The sequence below is a fragment of the Thermobia domestica genome, chromosome 16, assembly GCF_964235325.1.
Source record: "Thermobia domestica chromosome 16, izTheDome1.hap1.1, whole genome shotgun sequence".
Taxonomy (NCBI): domain Eukaryota; kingdom Metazoa; phylum Arthropoda; class Insecta; order Zygentoma; family Lepismatidae; genus Thermobia; species Thermobia domestica.
The window spans coordinates 102,208,405-102,225,544 of record NC_137469.1 but is presented as its reverse complement, the minus strand read 5'-3'; the positions used below and the strand labels follow the sequence as shown (position 1 = coordinate 102,225,544).

The 17,140-nt window shown below is 33.2% G+C and overlaps 1 protein-coding gene across 5 annotated transcripts in view; it reads left to right on the top strand.

Moving 5' to 3' along the window:
• The window catches only part of RhoGAP100F (Rho GTPase activating protein at 100F), a 1,104,624-nt gene that overhangs the window by 875,801 nt on the left and 211,683 nt on the right, over nt 1–17,140 (top strand). For all 5 annotated transcript variants that reach the window (XM_081742854.1, XM_081742858.1, XM_081742855.1 and 2 more), the window contains one exon: nt 7,509–7,691. In XM_081742854.1, coding sequence (XP_081598980.1) covers nt 7,509–7,691 — 183 coding nt within the window. The remainder of the gene's footprint in view (nt 1–7,508; nt 7,692–17,140) is intronic.

Here is a 17,140-nt window from a genome sequence, read left to right as displayed (position 1 = left end):
TAACTCTATGGCCTATGGAATCCGGAGCTTCAATCCCACGTTTACAAAAGCTATCCATTGACTTCTATCCTAGCCAATTGAATCAAGTTTCTATTTTGTGTTCTTATTTCTGCCAGATACATCTTAATATTGTCCTTCCATCTGTGCCTAGGTCTTCCTAATGATCTTTTTCCGATTGGTTTTCCAGTTAAGATTTTGAAAGCGTTCCTACTTCCTTCCATTCTGGTTGCATGACCTGCCCACCTGAATCTCCTAGACTTGATGATCTTAACAATGTTTGGTAAACCGTATAAATTATGAAGCTCTCGTTATGAAGTTTCCGCCATTCCCCATTCCCGTTCCTCTTGGGTTCGAATATTCGTCTCAGGATCTTGTTCTCAAATACTTTCAGTCTATGCTCTTCCCTCATAGTAAGCGGCCATATTTCGCAATCATACAGAGCAACAGGCATGATTATCATTTTATATATTTTAAGCTTCAAATTTCTCGACAAAATTCGCGACGACGAAAGATTTTGAACTGATTAATAACAAGAATTCCATGCTTTTAGTCGACATTTAAGTTCGTGAATATGGTTTAGGTCTGTTAATATTGATCCTAGATATTTGAAAGTATCCACTTTATCAAAAGTATTATTTGATATTTTAACGCATCCAAAATTTGCCGTATTATGATCCCGAGAAACTTGTATGTATTTAGTACATAAATTTCGCTTAGTTTCAATTTCTTTAGGAGAGGGGATCGGACCCATCCAAATGCGCTTCTATTATCTGCAAACAAACAAATAGACGTGGACACAAGAGAAATTTCGCCTTAAATGTCCATAGTGATTTCCCCGTTGGAATAGTTAACGATTTATAAACCGTTTGTTACAAAGAGAAGAAAGCGGTATTCACCCCTTATCCGTTCAAAACGGGGTTTTCCCTAATCATCCTTTGCATGATACTCGTTTTCATACTGTGCTTACCTACATTTGAGTCTCATTGTATTATGATTATTATCTTCCATAATCGAAATAACAGAACAGAAAAGGGATTTTACTTATTTTCACTTTAAATTAATTTATTTCGGATTTTGATTTAAATCAACGATTTTTATTTTAAAAAATCAAGTTATTTAAATCAGACTGATTTAAATCAACCCACCCTGACCACGTGTCACATTGTTTTGAGTAGAAACCACAAAGCTCTGTAGCAATAAGAATTATACTGTTGGTGGAAAAATGGCAGAAGATAATAGAAGAAAAATGGTATTTATTTCGTTTCATAATGTTACATGGAACGATGTATACGTACTTAAAACTTTGAGAGACAAAAGTAGAACAAAATGAGGAAAATTATTCTTTTTAGAAACAAGACAACAACAGTTATTTGTGTTTTTGTGTTGTGCGCCTGAGGAGATATGAAAAAAAAAAACTCGTTCGTGACTAAACGACATTGTAAAATGTTTGTTTGAGAACAAGCGATTAAATGATATAATGGAGATGCAGAGCACGTTAACACGAAAAAGTAACTGAAACACCTATTGTACACTACAACACGTGTTGCATGTTGAATTAATTTTGATTTTAAAACAAAGTTTAGTGATGTAACTAAATTTGTTTTTTTTTTAATTTTATTTTTTAAATTTTTTTTAGTGTTGTGTCTTAATTTCTTCCTGAACAGTTGAAGCACACTTTCTGTAATTGTCTTCTGATATTTTTGTAAATAACTCAGTAACAACGAATAATATGGTAATTTTTGAAATTAACGTGTTAAAACTCAATAAAATTATTAGTCTAATAAAATTGATGGAATAATTATCCAGATAAACAATAATTAATTCAAACAGTTATTCAGAAAATGAATACTTACTAGAGCAGTTATTCAGATACGGAATAATTACTTAGATAAAGATAAAATACTCGGACAGTGAATAATTACTCAGATAGTGATAAAATACTCGGACAGTGAATAATTACTCGGATAATGAATAATTATTCAGATTATGAATGAACACTCGATTATTATTTGAATAGCGTATATTCTAATGATTTGATTATTTTAACAGAATTAGTCTGTTTAATTAGGGCCTAGGAAGTTGTTTATCTAACCACACGTCATCCAACTGAGGATTTAATAGTCGCTGTCAAGACTTTTGATACGGTACTGAAATTTAAGCATCTATAATTATGGTAGTATCATAATATGTGTTCACAAATTTTTGGCCTATAACGAAAGGACTGGAAAGAGTTACTTTAATTTGTATATATAGGGTGGTCCATAATTATGCATATGATGTTTGACTGTAATATTTGTAATTTTGGTCAAAATACTTCGATATGGCAACATTGTGTAACTTGAGAACATACATTATGATAACGTTCAATGGATCTAGTACCGCTACGCTTGCCATACCAATGCGAAAGTGACTGAACGGAACATTCCCGATCCGCTGGATCAGTTGACGTGAGCTTGTGGAGAGGCCAGTTTGATCTCCCGATTAAACACCAGCTGACTTTTTTCCTATGGGGATGTTTTAAAGAATAAAGTGTATCAACATCACATACGCAATTTGGTCGAATTACGGGAAGGTATCACAGAAGATTTCTACAGGGTACCAATATGGATCTGTTAAGCTGCTTGTGACAACTTCAGCTCCATCTCCAGGCATGTATCACATTTGGATGGTGAATTGGTGGACCATGCGATGAAGAACATAGATTAAAATTCTTGTAAGGAAAGATATGAGAATAATGTGTTTATGTTCAATTTCATGTTTAAGTTATGTTGCTAGTTTCTTTACTGCAGTCTTTGAAACATCATCTAGATAATTATTAGCCATCCTATATATAAGGATATTCTGTCTAGAGTTAGGTTCTAGCCAATTGTCTCACTAGGATAGCAAAATAGATGCTAGTATGTAGTTCTTCTAACTGCCCATATAGCACGGAAATGACTCTTGGACTTCTAAGGGACATTCACCATGAGATCTCCACGAGGCAACCCATTTTACTGGTGGACATATCGTGAACATTTTGTAAGAATCCAACGTCTGCTTACATACCGGAAGTAGGACATTTCTGGACTCTTTGCCAGGCAACCATAGATCTACTTTGGACATCCAAATATTGTCTCGTGACAGGCTTAACAAGGGGAAATTCCACAGATACAGTATTTCCATTATCGTTAAAGTTTCTACTGAAAGCCCGGATGCTCGGAGAAAAGCATGGAATCTGTGGAACACCCGAAGGCCTTTCCATGAACATGTTATGGTATATGAGTGTGGTCTAACAACATAAAAACCTAAAATTAAGGAGTTACAGTCAAGGGGTAGATTGTAAGCTAGGATTAAAAATATCTTATTCAACAACTATGTAATTATTATTTATTTACTCCATCTAACCAGTACATGGTATTTGGAGGGTTCAGTTCACATATACATAGTATTTATGTGAAATTATAAAACAAACATAATATGATTTATTTAAGTTTTTCTCCATTTTTATGTGATTGGGCCAAGCATTGAATATTTTATTTATTATATGTCTAGAACCCTGTTGTACCAGTTATAATCTAGTAATGTAAGGCTTTTTCTTTTGATCTCTAGTATTGTAATGATGATCTCTCGCTTCATCTTCATTTTGCGTTAGACTGAAAACGGATGCTTCATATATATAAATTGATGGAACTGTTGATATTTTAACTTTTAAAATACGATTTGCAGCTTGTAGTGTAATGTAAGTTTGTAATGGTGCGGATGGCCTGGTTTTATTTAATACAGTTTTATGAACCCATAGTAGATTTGTATTAAGTCTTTTAGAGTTAAAGTGTCTTTTAGCACTCTTAGAGCATATAGCCTCGGATTTAGTTTATATATAGTTGCTTCAATATGATTATGCCATCTGAAGTGCATACCTGAAAATTTTGTTTCGTTGACTAACTGTATAGATGGGTCGTTTAGATTTATTGTGGATTTATTGATATTTTTAGCTTGTGCTGAGTGGAGAAGTATATATTGTGTTTTCGTATTGTTTGAAACCAACTGATTACTATCAAACCAAAAGCGAAGTTTTTTGTTATGTCATGTACATTGTTAACAAGAGCTTTTGTATCTTTTCCTTTGATAATAACTTACGTATCGTCAGCATAGGGTATAATTTTGGTATCTGTATTGCTAGGTAGATACTTTGTATATAGTAGGAACAGGAGTGGACCTAGAACCAGTCTTGTGGCACTCCATATTTTGTTTCTCGATAAGTTGATTTGCATTTCATTTGAGTATCACCTGTATTTCTTATAATTTCGACTGATTGCTTCCTATTTTCTAGATAAGATTTGAATAATTTCAGACAATTTCCACGTATACCGAAATGTTCACGATTTATTACATCAAACCCCTTACTCAGATCGTAGAAAACACAGAGTACTAAAAAGTTTTCATTTATTCCTTTTAATATATGGTCTATTAAGCTATACGTAGCGGTTTGGGTGCTTTTGTCGGGCACAAAGCTGTGTTGCTCGTTTGTTATAATATTTTGGCGTATGATAAAGTACAATAGTCTGCTCTTTATTAGGGGGTCAAATATTTTACTGAAAGCAGGTAGCAGCGAGATTGTTCTGTAATTTTCGACCGATGTGGTGTCTCCCATCTTGTGTATTGGTCTTAGCATCAGGAAAGACACCATTTATTAAGCACTGATTAAATAAATACGCTAGATATGGTGTCAATTGCTCTTTACATAGTTTTATTATTTTTGTCGGAATTTCGTTGTTTGTTGGCTTATTTTCCTGCAATTTACTAATTTGATGCAATATCTCGTTTTCTAATATTGGTGTAAGAAATATGCTGTAAACAGAACGCGGTATCACGTTTGCTAACAGTTTAATGGCTGTATCGGATTCTCTTATTTTTACTAGCTTGTCGGCTGTTTCCGTAAAATGTCGATTAAATTCGTCACATATTTGAATAGGTTAATCTATTATTATATCATCAATGATTAACTTTTTAACAATACTTACTTTTCTATCTCTTTATGTATATGTGATCTCTGACAGCTTGCCAAAGAGACTTGGTTTTATTCCTAGAACGGATAATGATATTGGTGTAGTGTGCTTGTTTAGTGTTTCCTAATTAATGCTTTAAAATTGTTTATTTCGATTTTTCTATGAGGTGAAACATTTTTTCTTTTAGTAATTTTTGCTTCAGTTTACTGTATTCTTTAATTTCCTGCGTTATCCAACTTATATGTGCTTTTTTCTGTACTGTACGCTTTATTTTTGGAAATGATTTGTAAAACCTATTGTTGAGCATAGGAAAAAAAGTTGCAAAATTTGTCTTCTATCCCATGTTTTTCATACATGTCGTTCCAATTTACGTTTCTTAGAAAATCAAGAAATTTATATATATATATATATATATATATATATATATATATATATATATATCGTTTAGTATTCTAGTTTCAATTTTTATGTTATTGTTTGTGTGATTGTACTCGAAGTCTATTTCTGATAATTGGCAAATGTGATCTGAAAGTACATCGATGATTTCATATTTTATGTAATCTTCATGTAAATTAGTTAGCGCATTGTCTATTGCAATTTTTGAGTGAGGAGTTATTCGAGTTGGTTTGTTGGTTATATAATTTATGTTGTAGGAGTTTATTAAGGAGAGTACTTCCCTTCTTTCTTTCGTGTTTATTAAAAAATCAATGTTGAAGTGCCCGCAAATTGAGATTTTTTATGTATTTTTCGTATTTTATCTAAGAAGATATTTAGGTGCGTCAAAAAATGTGTAATTGTGCCGTGTGGGCTTCTATAAATTGCTACAACAATTAAATTGAGTTTTTCCAAAACAAAAACAGCTGCTGAGCACTCAAATTCAAATTCCGTGGAAATATTACATAATTCTGTTAATTCTTTAGCGTTGCCTAGTTTAGCTGAATTTACTAGTATTAGAGAATCCCCCCTTTTTCTTTTACTTCTACAAAAACTACTTATTACAATATAATTACTAAACTTTATGGTATCTAGATTACCACGGGTACACCAGTGTTCCATAAGACAGATAATTTCGAGGTATGGTTTTATTGATACTACTATGACTTCAATGATCCAATTTTCAGTCACATATTTCAATTAATATTTCTCAAATATATTTTGCAAGAAGAAATATCTTTAATAGATCTGAATTTATTTGATAGTACATTCTAAATACAAGACCACTAACTTCTAATCATAATTCAATAATGATAGTTGCTTTCGTATAATTTAAAAAAAAATCTTTGAATTGTCGGGCAGAGTATCGTAGAATATTATTATATTAAAACATTTTACATGTTTTATTATTTCATGGTTATTAAGTAAAGAAATGTCCACAAAATTTCTAGAAATAAAGTATACTTAAAACGAAGTGCCGCCAATATAATCTGTATAGTACGTGAAAACTTTTCGTGGGACTTTGGTACTGGCACAGAAGGTACTGAAATTCCGTGATACACAGGTATTTGTCAATTTTTTTGTAATGAAATTCCTTTTTTGGTCATATGAAAATTTGTCAGATTCTTATAAATGCAATCATTCTTCTCCGCATGCTCATTGTGAGCGAACGTCTGTTCCCAAAAGATGTACAGTCTTGTTCGAAGAAATGTGGCAATGCTCTTTTCTTTTAAAGGCTCTTCAGTTACAACTGTAGATAGGAAGGAAAATTATTCATATTTGTTAGATTTTGTTTCATCTCTGTGTGTGTAAAAATACAATAGTTTTCAGAAATACGTTGGTGGCTTTTTTTTTTTTTTTTTTTTTGGCAAAGAGTTCAGTTTCGGATATAGTTACCCGAAAATCATCTTCTTCAGTCACACATACTTATCACTCTTCCTGAAAACAAATTCTTCTGAAAACCTGTTCCAAATTATCAAAAGTTATGTTCCATTATTTAGATTAGTCATTCCCAACTGAATGATCTGTGACGTCACAGTCTTCTCAATAAACCACATGAAGAGGAGAATGAGTTGCCATTTAAACCTGGCGTTGACAGAAGACAGTGGTGATTGGCAGACAAGAACACCAATAGCGTAGCATATGGTTTTGTAGGCATATACTATTCGTGGATCATTAACTAAGCGTACACTGCCAACATATGTTTATTTCCATCATAAGATTTTCCATTCCTCTAATTCTCCCTTTCTCTTCTGTTCACCATGTTTCTGACTGTGATTAATTCTAACTTTAAAACCACGCCCCTACATCTGCAAATAGAAATGACTGATTTAGTTGTTTCAGTATAATATAGATCTAACCATTCTTTACAAAGAGCAAATTCAGTCTAATCAATCTCTGTCTTGGTATATGTTTCTAATCTGCAGTTCAGCATACAACAAATTCTTGCATCAGAACAAAACAATGTTTTTTACTTCTGATCATAGTCCAAAAGTGTTTCAAGTAAGTAATAGGCAGCACTAGTACTTCTTAAAAGAGTTGCTTACTTTCAAGGAAACTAATTCCATTTTGCTTTTGTCTGCGCTGCAGGTGAGCGGAATCTCGACGGAGATCTTCCGTCAGATTGAGACGGTAGAGAATGATCATGATGCGACGACGGCCGCGGCACTTGAGGCGGTTGAGCGGCGCGGCGAGATGGTGGTGCGGATGCTGGATCCGCGACAAATGGGCGCAGCCGCCACTGAAGCCGCCAAGAAGTTTCTCATGATGCAGGTAAGGAATTAACAACCTTATTTATTTTATTAGAATTATCGTAACTTTGATTTTAAGTATAAAAAATAATAGTATAGTAAAAACCTATTAACTTGATTACCTGAATACTTTGCTCTCAGGTTTGTACGTAGAACTTACAATTTTTTAATAAGACATACAGCACTTATTACTCCTTAAATTGGCCACATGTCTATCTTAAAACATGGCCGTACTTAATCAATGTTAGTCCTGTGTTGTTAATGTTAAAATGACCTCTGTATGTTGAACATCTGAATATTCGACATTATTCGTGGTTATCTCCATTTGCTCGAAATCCGTGTATAACATCTTTTACCGCTTTGGAAGGCTAATGAACACGGTGGAGAAGGTGTGGAGGCATCCATTGAAAGTAACTTCTAAAAAAATCGATAGTACTGTTTATTCTGTGCAGAAGACGTAGCTTAACGAAAATTAAGCTCAGAATACATGGAAAAAGAAAATTTGTGGAGATGTTAGTTAACACCGCCGTTTTAGAATCTGAAGTACTAGGTGCTTAGAATTTATTCAATAAGCACAAATAGAAAACAGGCGTGATAGTACATGGCCTAAAGAGGATATAATTACAAGAATGAATGTAGATCTAAAGATAGGTAAATTCAGTACAGCACGGTACCTAGTTTGAAGTGTTATCCTCCGGCTGCTGCAGTTAGAATTGATGGGTCTGGCTAGTCAATCAGTCAATGGCTCCCCAATACAACTCACCACGCTCTTCACTTACGGGACAAAATGATGATGCCGTAATTACCAAATGTACTCAATAAAAAGTGTTTACAGATGATATTATCAGGTAACTTCTCTATTCATCGTTAACTTATTGGTGTCATAAATGTACTTATAATTCTCACGTAAATACATCACCTTAGGGAGTGATTATCGAGCGATTTAAAAACGTAACCTCCAACTTGTCTCCTCCACGATCACTTTCACACACACACACCACGAAAATACATGTTTTCCATATTACAATCACCCGGAAGACCGACTATCGTTGACGTCTACATGCAAAGTCTCTGTACTGAAATGTAAAAGAACCTCATCATACAATAATAAGAATGTGGGAAGAAAGGAAAAGTGCCTATAAGAATTTATTTCGAAAGGATACAGTGTTAAAAGCATGAATAATTAAATCGTATACATACATTTTTGTCTCGAGCGCCCGTCATAGACCAGTGTTTCCAAACTAGGTGTCGATAGTGAATTTAATAGTCTATATTAGGGAAAAATATATTGTAATTGTCTTTTTTATGTAATATTATTGCATGTTTTATCATTTATTCACACCACTGTTTCGTCTCTTCACGCCATCAAATCAATTTCTTTTTATGGTATACTGTCGATGATTATATGAAAAGATGCCCTTCCATTCATATTCTTTCTATATTACACGACATTTCGTAGTCTAGTCTAGACGAATTTATTGCAGCAAATTGATAACGAGCGACGAACCAATTCGTGTTGCAAAGTGAAAGAAAAAGATACCAGTACAACAAATCCTTGAAGATCAATACAAACATAATGAACGTAGGCAGCTCTATCTGTAAGCTCTTAATGAGGGGTAACGTTTGGTGTTTTGCTACTTGAGACAGAAAGAATGTTTCGAGTATTTCCTTAAATTGGTGATCTCTGTATGTATTAACTTAGGCAGAAGAAATGAAATAACCAAGAAAGAATGTACTCTTGCGTTTTGTAAATAATCAGCATATTAAAATTAATTTGGATCATAGTGTGCGAGTAGCAAACGTAGGTAAGTCCTACATGCAATGTTTCTGTAGTGCAGAAGTAATGTTTATGTATATTGTTTATAAAATACGAACTAGAACGTAGATAATAATTAGTAACCCGTACATTAGAGATCTTTATATGTCAATCTACAATAGATTTTGCCTCAAAATACAAAATTGTCTCTGTATTACAACTCTGTATATAATTTCTTACCGGAGTCGAATTCGAACATTTTTTCTTCTATTGAAGCTCTGAACATGTATACGATATGTATCGGATATTTTATTCAGTACAGCCATCGTAAGACCAATTCCACTATTTACCTTACTGGTCCAAGACCAATTCCACTATTTACCTTACTGGTCCATCTCCATAATTAGACGTTTGCGATCAAAGTCGAAAATAAATTGTTTTCTTGTATTAAGGCCCTGAATATGTATGAAAAGTATTTCTGGAACACCCTGTATGTCACTAGCTGAAAAGCTCGTTCTTCACACGGGAAGAATAGGTTTATGAAAAATATTTGAATCTCCTTCCCCTTACGTTACGCACAATGAAAGAGTAATCATAAAACTTCATGACATACTTGTTTTTTGGCATGAATTTTGAATCCTCTTATAACAGTCTTGAATCAGTGTGACATAATAATAACCTTTAAGGTAGGTACCAACTACGTATGTTCCGAAATTCATTTCTAACGGGATAGCTATTGTCCTGTGTTGTGACCAAAAATAGCAGACAATTTCCCTTATAATATGGTGAAAAGATATATAAAACCTCCCTCCTCCTCCCCCTTGAAACGATAATTTTCAAGAACACGGGGACACATATACGCTCCTTTTTAAGATGAATCTATATACTGAGTTTTATTATCCTAGTTTGAGGGATGCGTGAAATACTCTAGGTTTTGCACAAATTTGAACCCTGCTATTCTCCTCAGGTTATACAATCGAAGTGACATTATAACACCCCAGTTCGAGGTAGGTACTAACTGTGTTCCATAATTCATTTCACACTATTCAGCCTGTTTTTTGTGATGCGGTCACAAACAACAAATAACGTTCAATTCAATTTGTGAAAAATATAAAAAAGGTCCCTCTAGTAGAAACAGAATTCTCAGAAACGTTCGGATACGTTTTCGTTTAATTGTAATGAGGAGTTTATACATTGAGATTCGTCTTCCTAACTTCATGGGCTCGCGAGATACACCATTTTTCTTATAAATTTTGACCCAGCTCACACTCTTCTTAGGATACGCATTTTAAAATCAAAGGAAATTGCTAGATCCTAGTTTGATTAAGATCATAATTATCGTATATTCAAAAATTCATTTCAAAGTTACAGCTGTTTCCATGTTGCGATCTAATACAAGATCACTTTCAGTTTTAGATTAGATTTGAAACTATTTCATTTACTTCAGTAATTACGACCGTATATCATGTGGGTCTTTGTGCTATGTGTAATGACGTCACATGTTTGGTATCAACGTCTCTGTACAATTCCTACTTATCCACGGTTGCATGGAAATCAATTGTACATAAGAGATGGTTCGATTAGTGATAATCGCGTGACGAATACGAACTTTGAAGTCCTCTACGGTATCAATGCGAGATCTATCGAAAACGAATGGTTTGACAAGTCTACATACAAGGAAATTTAATAGAACAAGGTCAGGTGACCCTGCTGCCATGCCCTACTGCCTGAGGCAATTAGAAACACAGTGATGTACTGTGAGGGATATCATTTTGACTGACAACATCGAGTACGTTACTCTGTTTCTTTGCCTCGTGTTTCTCTCGCTGGTGGACAGTACGGGGAAATACTAAACTTTGGCCAACACGATCACCGGACTTAACCTATTAGAATTCTTAGGTTGGAAGTTTCTATAATATGGTAGTACCACATTATCAAACGATACTGAGTCTATTTATTCCAACATTATCCCGAAAATAGTTACTTATTTTTGGGACTATCTACATTTCATAACATCAGAATAATGTTGAAAATTAGGCATTATTCTGGAGCTTATACAGGCCTACATGTATTGGCGCAAAGCGAGCACTGATGAGCGGCTCTATATTTTCTCAAAAATTGTATTTTTGTAATTTTTTCCACTTCTTAACGGTTCCAGTTATCTCCATCAATTTTTTTATGACAATCAAAATAATTGGTGATCGAGTTTAGAAAAATATATGATTTTCTACGCTTATTAATAGGCATAAATTGAAAATTTAAAATAAAATTAATTGAATTGTTTAACGTCCTATAGTCATATCCTGTAAGCTAAAGAAAGTGCATTGTACATATTTGCAAATGGATTAAGATGAAGAGTTAGTGGCAAAATAAAATGTTTAATTTAAGGTCTCACACTCATATCTTTACTGTAAAGGAAACGGATGATTAATGAAAGTTGGTGGATTGAGAATGTTGGAGGATACGGAAAACCCCGAGAAAACCCAGACATGATGTTGTCCATCACAAACCTATGTGGTGTCCCCCCGTTAGTCTGATGGCTGGCGCATACATCTGTGGAACACGTGGTCTCGGGCTTAATTCCCGATGGAAGAACGTTAGAAAATTTTAATCAATTACAGTGGCTTGGATTCTACCTTAAACTATAGGTTTACGTCTCATATAGTCTCAGTGCTAAAAAAAGACCCTTATTTTCAATAAATAAGCAAATAAAATCATTACTTGGGACCAAACACGTACCAGACGAGACTACTCTACCACTGATCCACCGTACCTTAGGCTACAGAAGTGGAAGAAACAAGAATACCGTAGACATAAGAGTGTCTGCCATAGACTAGTACACACCTGAAGCAGAATTTAGGCATTTTTATTTTTACGAGAAGTGAGCACTTACCGATAGAGATGAACATGCAAAATGCACAAAGTTATTTTAACACCTTTCCTAACAATTTGTGTGTCCGTACGATTTTTGTGTTCCTAGATCACATTTGTGCATGAAAGAACTTATTGCATGAATTGTTTTCTTCCTTCAGATTATTTTTGTATATCAAAACATTTTATATAATAAGAACAAATATTTGTTCTAACGTTATCATAGAATATTCTCTGAGTGTAAGAATTAAGTACCATTATTAAAACACTTTAAAGATAAATATTTAATTTTAAGTTATGTCTAAATCCCAACTACAATTATATCTCTATACATGGTAGAAAACTTGAGCCATGCACGTAATAAGAAGCTTAAAATCATTAGAAGTACTTACGGAAGCTCGATGTTGCTCATAATTACTGATGAGTGTGATAAATGATAACAATTGTAACATTTAATCTCTAAAATGACTTTAACGTAACATCTAACTTCTTGTAATTATAGTATATCGTCTAATTAATTTAATTTAGCGTTTATATTCATGTGCTGTAAATCATGAGAAAGATGTTAGAATATACATAAAGTCATTATAAATACAAAAAAGAATAGTGTATATGTATTTATAACCTAAAAATATAATTAAACCAAACAGGAAACCAATCCACGTGATTCTCGGTTCGATTTCCGGTGGGACACATCAAAAGTTGGTTCATCCTCGTAAGAGGCAACCTAAGTAAATTTAATTAACAGGTTAATTGAAATTGGAAAAGAAAAGCCTAAGAATAGCCATGAAGGGAACTAGTGGTGGCTCTTGTGGGAAGTCACATCAATAAAGATTATAATTTTATTTATGTAAACCAACGGAGGCTCTTGTGGGAAGTCATATCGATAAAGATTATAATTTTATTTCTATAATCTAACGGAGAGGCTTGTGGGAAGTTACATTGATAAATTTTATTTCTATAAACTAATGCGGAGGCTCTTGTGGGAAGGCATATCGATAAAGATTATAATTTTATTTCTATAATCTAACGGAGGCTCTTGTGGAAAGTCACATCGATAAAGATTATAATTTTATTTCTATAATCTAACGGAGGCTCTTTGGAGGGGCCGCGGTGGCTCAGTGGTAGAGTGTTCACCTCTGGTGTTTGGGGTCCCGGGTTCGATCCCAGCCTCCGCCAAGTGTACTTTGTGGTGGACAAACACCGTGTGCGTGGGTTTTCTCGCGGTTCTCCCGTTTCCTCCCACTTTCTTCATTCCACCATTTCATTCATTACTCATAATCACCGTCTCCTTTAGCCTAACCGGCATAACCGTGGGACGTAAAACTCAAAGATTTCATTTCATTTCGGAGGCTCTTTGGGAAGGTATATCGATAAAGGTTATAATTGTATTTCTATAATCTAACGGAGGCTCTTGTGGGAAGTCACATCGATAAAGATTATAATTTTATTTCTATAATCTAACAGAGGCTCTTGTGGGAAGTCATATCGGTAAAGATTATAATTTTATTACTATAATCTAACGGAGGGGCTTGTGGGAAGTTACCCTAATTTATTTCTATAAACTAATGCGGAGGCTCTTGTGGGAAGGCATATCGATAAAGATTATAATTTTATTTCTATAATCTAACGGAGGCTCTTGTGGGAAGGCATATCGATAAAGATTATAATTTTATTTCTGAAACTAACGGAGGCTCTTGTGGGAAGTCACATCGATAAAGATTATAATTTTATTTCTATAATCTAACGGAGGCTCTTGTGGGAAGTCACATCGATAAAGATTATAATTTTATTTCTATAATCTAACGGAGGCTCTTGTGGAAAATCATATCGGTAAGGATTATAATTTTATTTCTATAGTCTAACGGAGGGGCATGTGGGAAGTTACATTAATTTATTTCTATAAACTAATGCGGAGGCTCTTGTGGGAAGGCATATCGATAAAGATTATAATTTTATTTCTATAATCTAACGGAGGCTCTTGTGGGAAGTCATATCGATAAAGATTATAATTTTATTTCTATAATCTAACGGAGAGGCTTGTGGGAAGTTACATTGATAAATTTTATTTCTATAAACTAATGCGGAGGCTCTTGTGGGAAGGCATATCGATAAAGATTATAATTTTATTTCTATAATCTAACGGAGGCTCTTGTGGAAAATCATATCGGTAAGGATTATAATTTTATTTCTATAGTCTAACGGAGGGGCATGTGGGAAGTTACATTAATTTATTTCTATAAACTAATGCGGAGGCTCTTGTGGGAAGGCATATCGATAAAGATTATAATTTTATTTCTATAATCTAACGGAGGCTCTTGTGGGAAGTCACATCGATAAAGATTATAATTTTATTTCTATAATTTAACGGAGGCTCTTGTGGGAAGGCATATCGATAAAGATTATAATTTTATTTCTGTAAACTAACGGAGGCTCTTGTGGGAAGTCACATCGATAAAGATTATAATTTTATTTCTATAATCTAACGGAGGCTCTTGTGGGAAGTCACATCGATAAAGATTATAATTTTATTTCTATAATCTAACGGAGGCTCTTGTGGAAAATCATATCGGTAAGGATTATAATTTTATTTCTATAATCTAACGGAGGGGCTTGTGGGAAGTTACATCGATAAATTTTATTTCTATAAACTAACACGGAGGCTCTTGTGGGTAGTCATATAGATAAAGATTATAATTTAATTTCTATAATTTAACGGAGGGGCTTGTGGGAAGTTACATTGATAAATTTTATTTCTATAAACTAATGTGGAGGCTCTTGTGGGAAGGCATATCGATAAAGATTATAATTTTATTTATATAAACTAACTGAGGCTCTTGTGGGAAGGCATATCGATAAAGATTATAATTTTATTTCTATAATCTAACGGAGGCTCTTGTGGGAAGTCACATCGATAAAGATTATAATTTTATTTCCATAATCTAACGGAGACTCTTGTGAGAAGTCGTATCGATAAAGATTATAATTTTATTTCTATAATCTAACGGAGGCTCTTGTGGAAAGTCACATCGATAAAGATTATAATTTTATTTCTATAATCTAACGGAGGGGCATGTGGGAAGTTACATTGATAAATTTTATTTCTATGAACTAATGCGAAGGCTCTTGTGAGAAGGCGTATCGATAAAGATTATAATTTTATTTATATAAACTAACTAAGGCTCTTGTGGGAAGTCATATCGATAAAGATTATAATTTTATTTCTGTAAACTAACAGAGGGGCTTGTGGAAAGTTACATTGATAAATTTTATTTCTATAAACTAATGCGGAGGCTCTTGTGGGAAGGCGTATCGATAAAGATTATAATTTTATTTCTATAATCTAACGGAGGCTCTTGTGTGAAGTCACATCGATAAAGATTATAATTTTATGTCTATAATTTAACGAAGGCTCTTGTGTAAAATCACGTCTATAAGGACTGCAAATTATCTTTATAAACTAAGGAAAGAAATTTTTGTTCATCCTTTTATACTAGAATTAAGATATTAGGTAAGTTTGTAGCGTTAAAATTGTAAGTTCACTTTCCTTGTTACATTGTTATAATTTTATATTTCAATATGTAATAATCTAATATTATCACAATTTTCAGTTTAATTCAAATTTATATTAACCGTTTTTTATACATTGTATTATTATTATTATTATTATTATTATTATTATTATTATTATTATTATTATTATTATTATTATTATTATTATTATTATTATTATTATTAAACTTTCAAACCTATGCTATGCATAATTTTCGGAAGTCTTATACAACGGATGTATCCATCCATCCGTCTGTCTATCGACCAGTCAAAGGAAAGTTTTTTTTGTATTTTTACTACGGTACCTCAAATTTCCTTCAGGAAATCTATCTTGGATGCGGTACTAGTATCTAATCTGTAATCTAATCTGTATCTAATCTTTATGTGTCTCATAATGTGGTTTACGTCATAATAACATATTGATATTAATTTTATATTACACTATGTACATGTATGGCCAAAGAAACACTTCTACACCTTAAGTGAACTCTTCATGTATAGTACCCATTTATTAGCAATATTTAACTGTACAACAGCAGATCAATTGACCTTATTTTTTTTAATATCTGGAAGGAGGGGGAGAAATAGAAACAAGAAAAGATGGAAATGAACTGCACACATCAAGCAGAGTATAACAATTGCATGTATTCTCTTGTTTCTTTTTAGAGGAACGTTATGCATTAATCAGAAAAACGTGTTTTAAAAGCTTTTTATTGATATACTGAGAAATACAAAAAATCTGAAAAATGAGTGGTATCTTAAAAAAATGGGTAATTTTATAACGCTAATCTAGTTAAAATAAGAACATAAGACATTATTTATGGCTTGAATCTTATATATATATATATATATATATATATATATATATATATATATATATATATATATATATATATATATATATATATATATATATATATACAGGCGCGGATCCAAGGGAGGCTGTAGGGGCTATAGCCCCCTTGACGCTCAGATACACACTGGATAAAATGGGCTTCAATCCTGCTCTACACTGGATAAAGCTGCAAACTATGGTTTAGCCCTTCCCTTGATCATATCCTGGATCCGCCACTGTATATATATATATATATATATATATATATATATATATATATATATATATATAAAATAGTCGGTGGTAAGTGTTTATATCACACATAGAGCTGGTAATGCGCTATAAAATGATTACGTTTTATCGCAGTATGTAATGTGAAGTAGAGTTTAGTGAGAGTGCAGTATAAAACAAGATCCTTCCACCCGCAAGAAGGCAGGATAGGAAAAGGGACATTGCT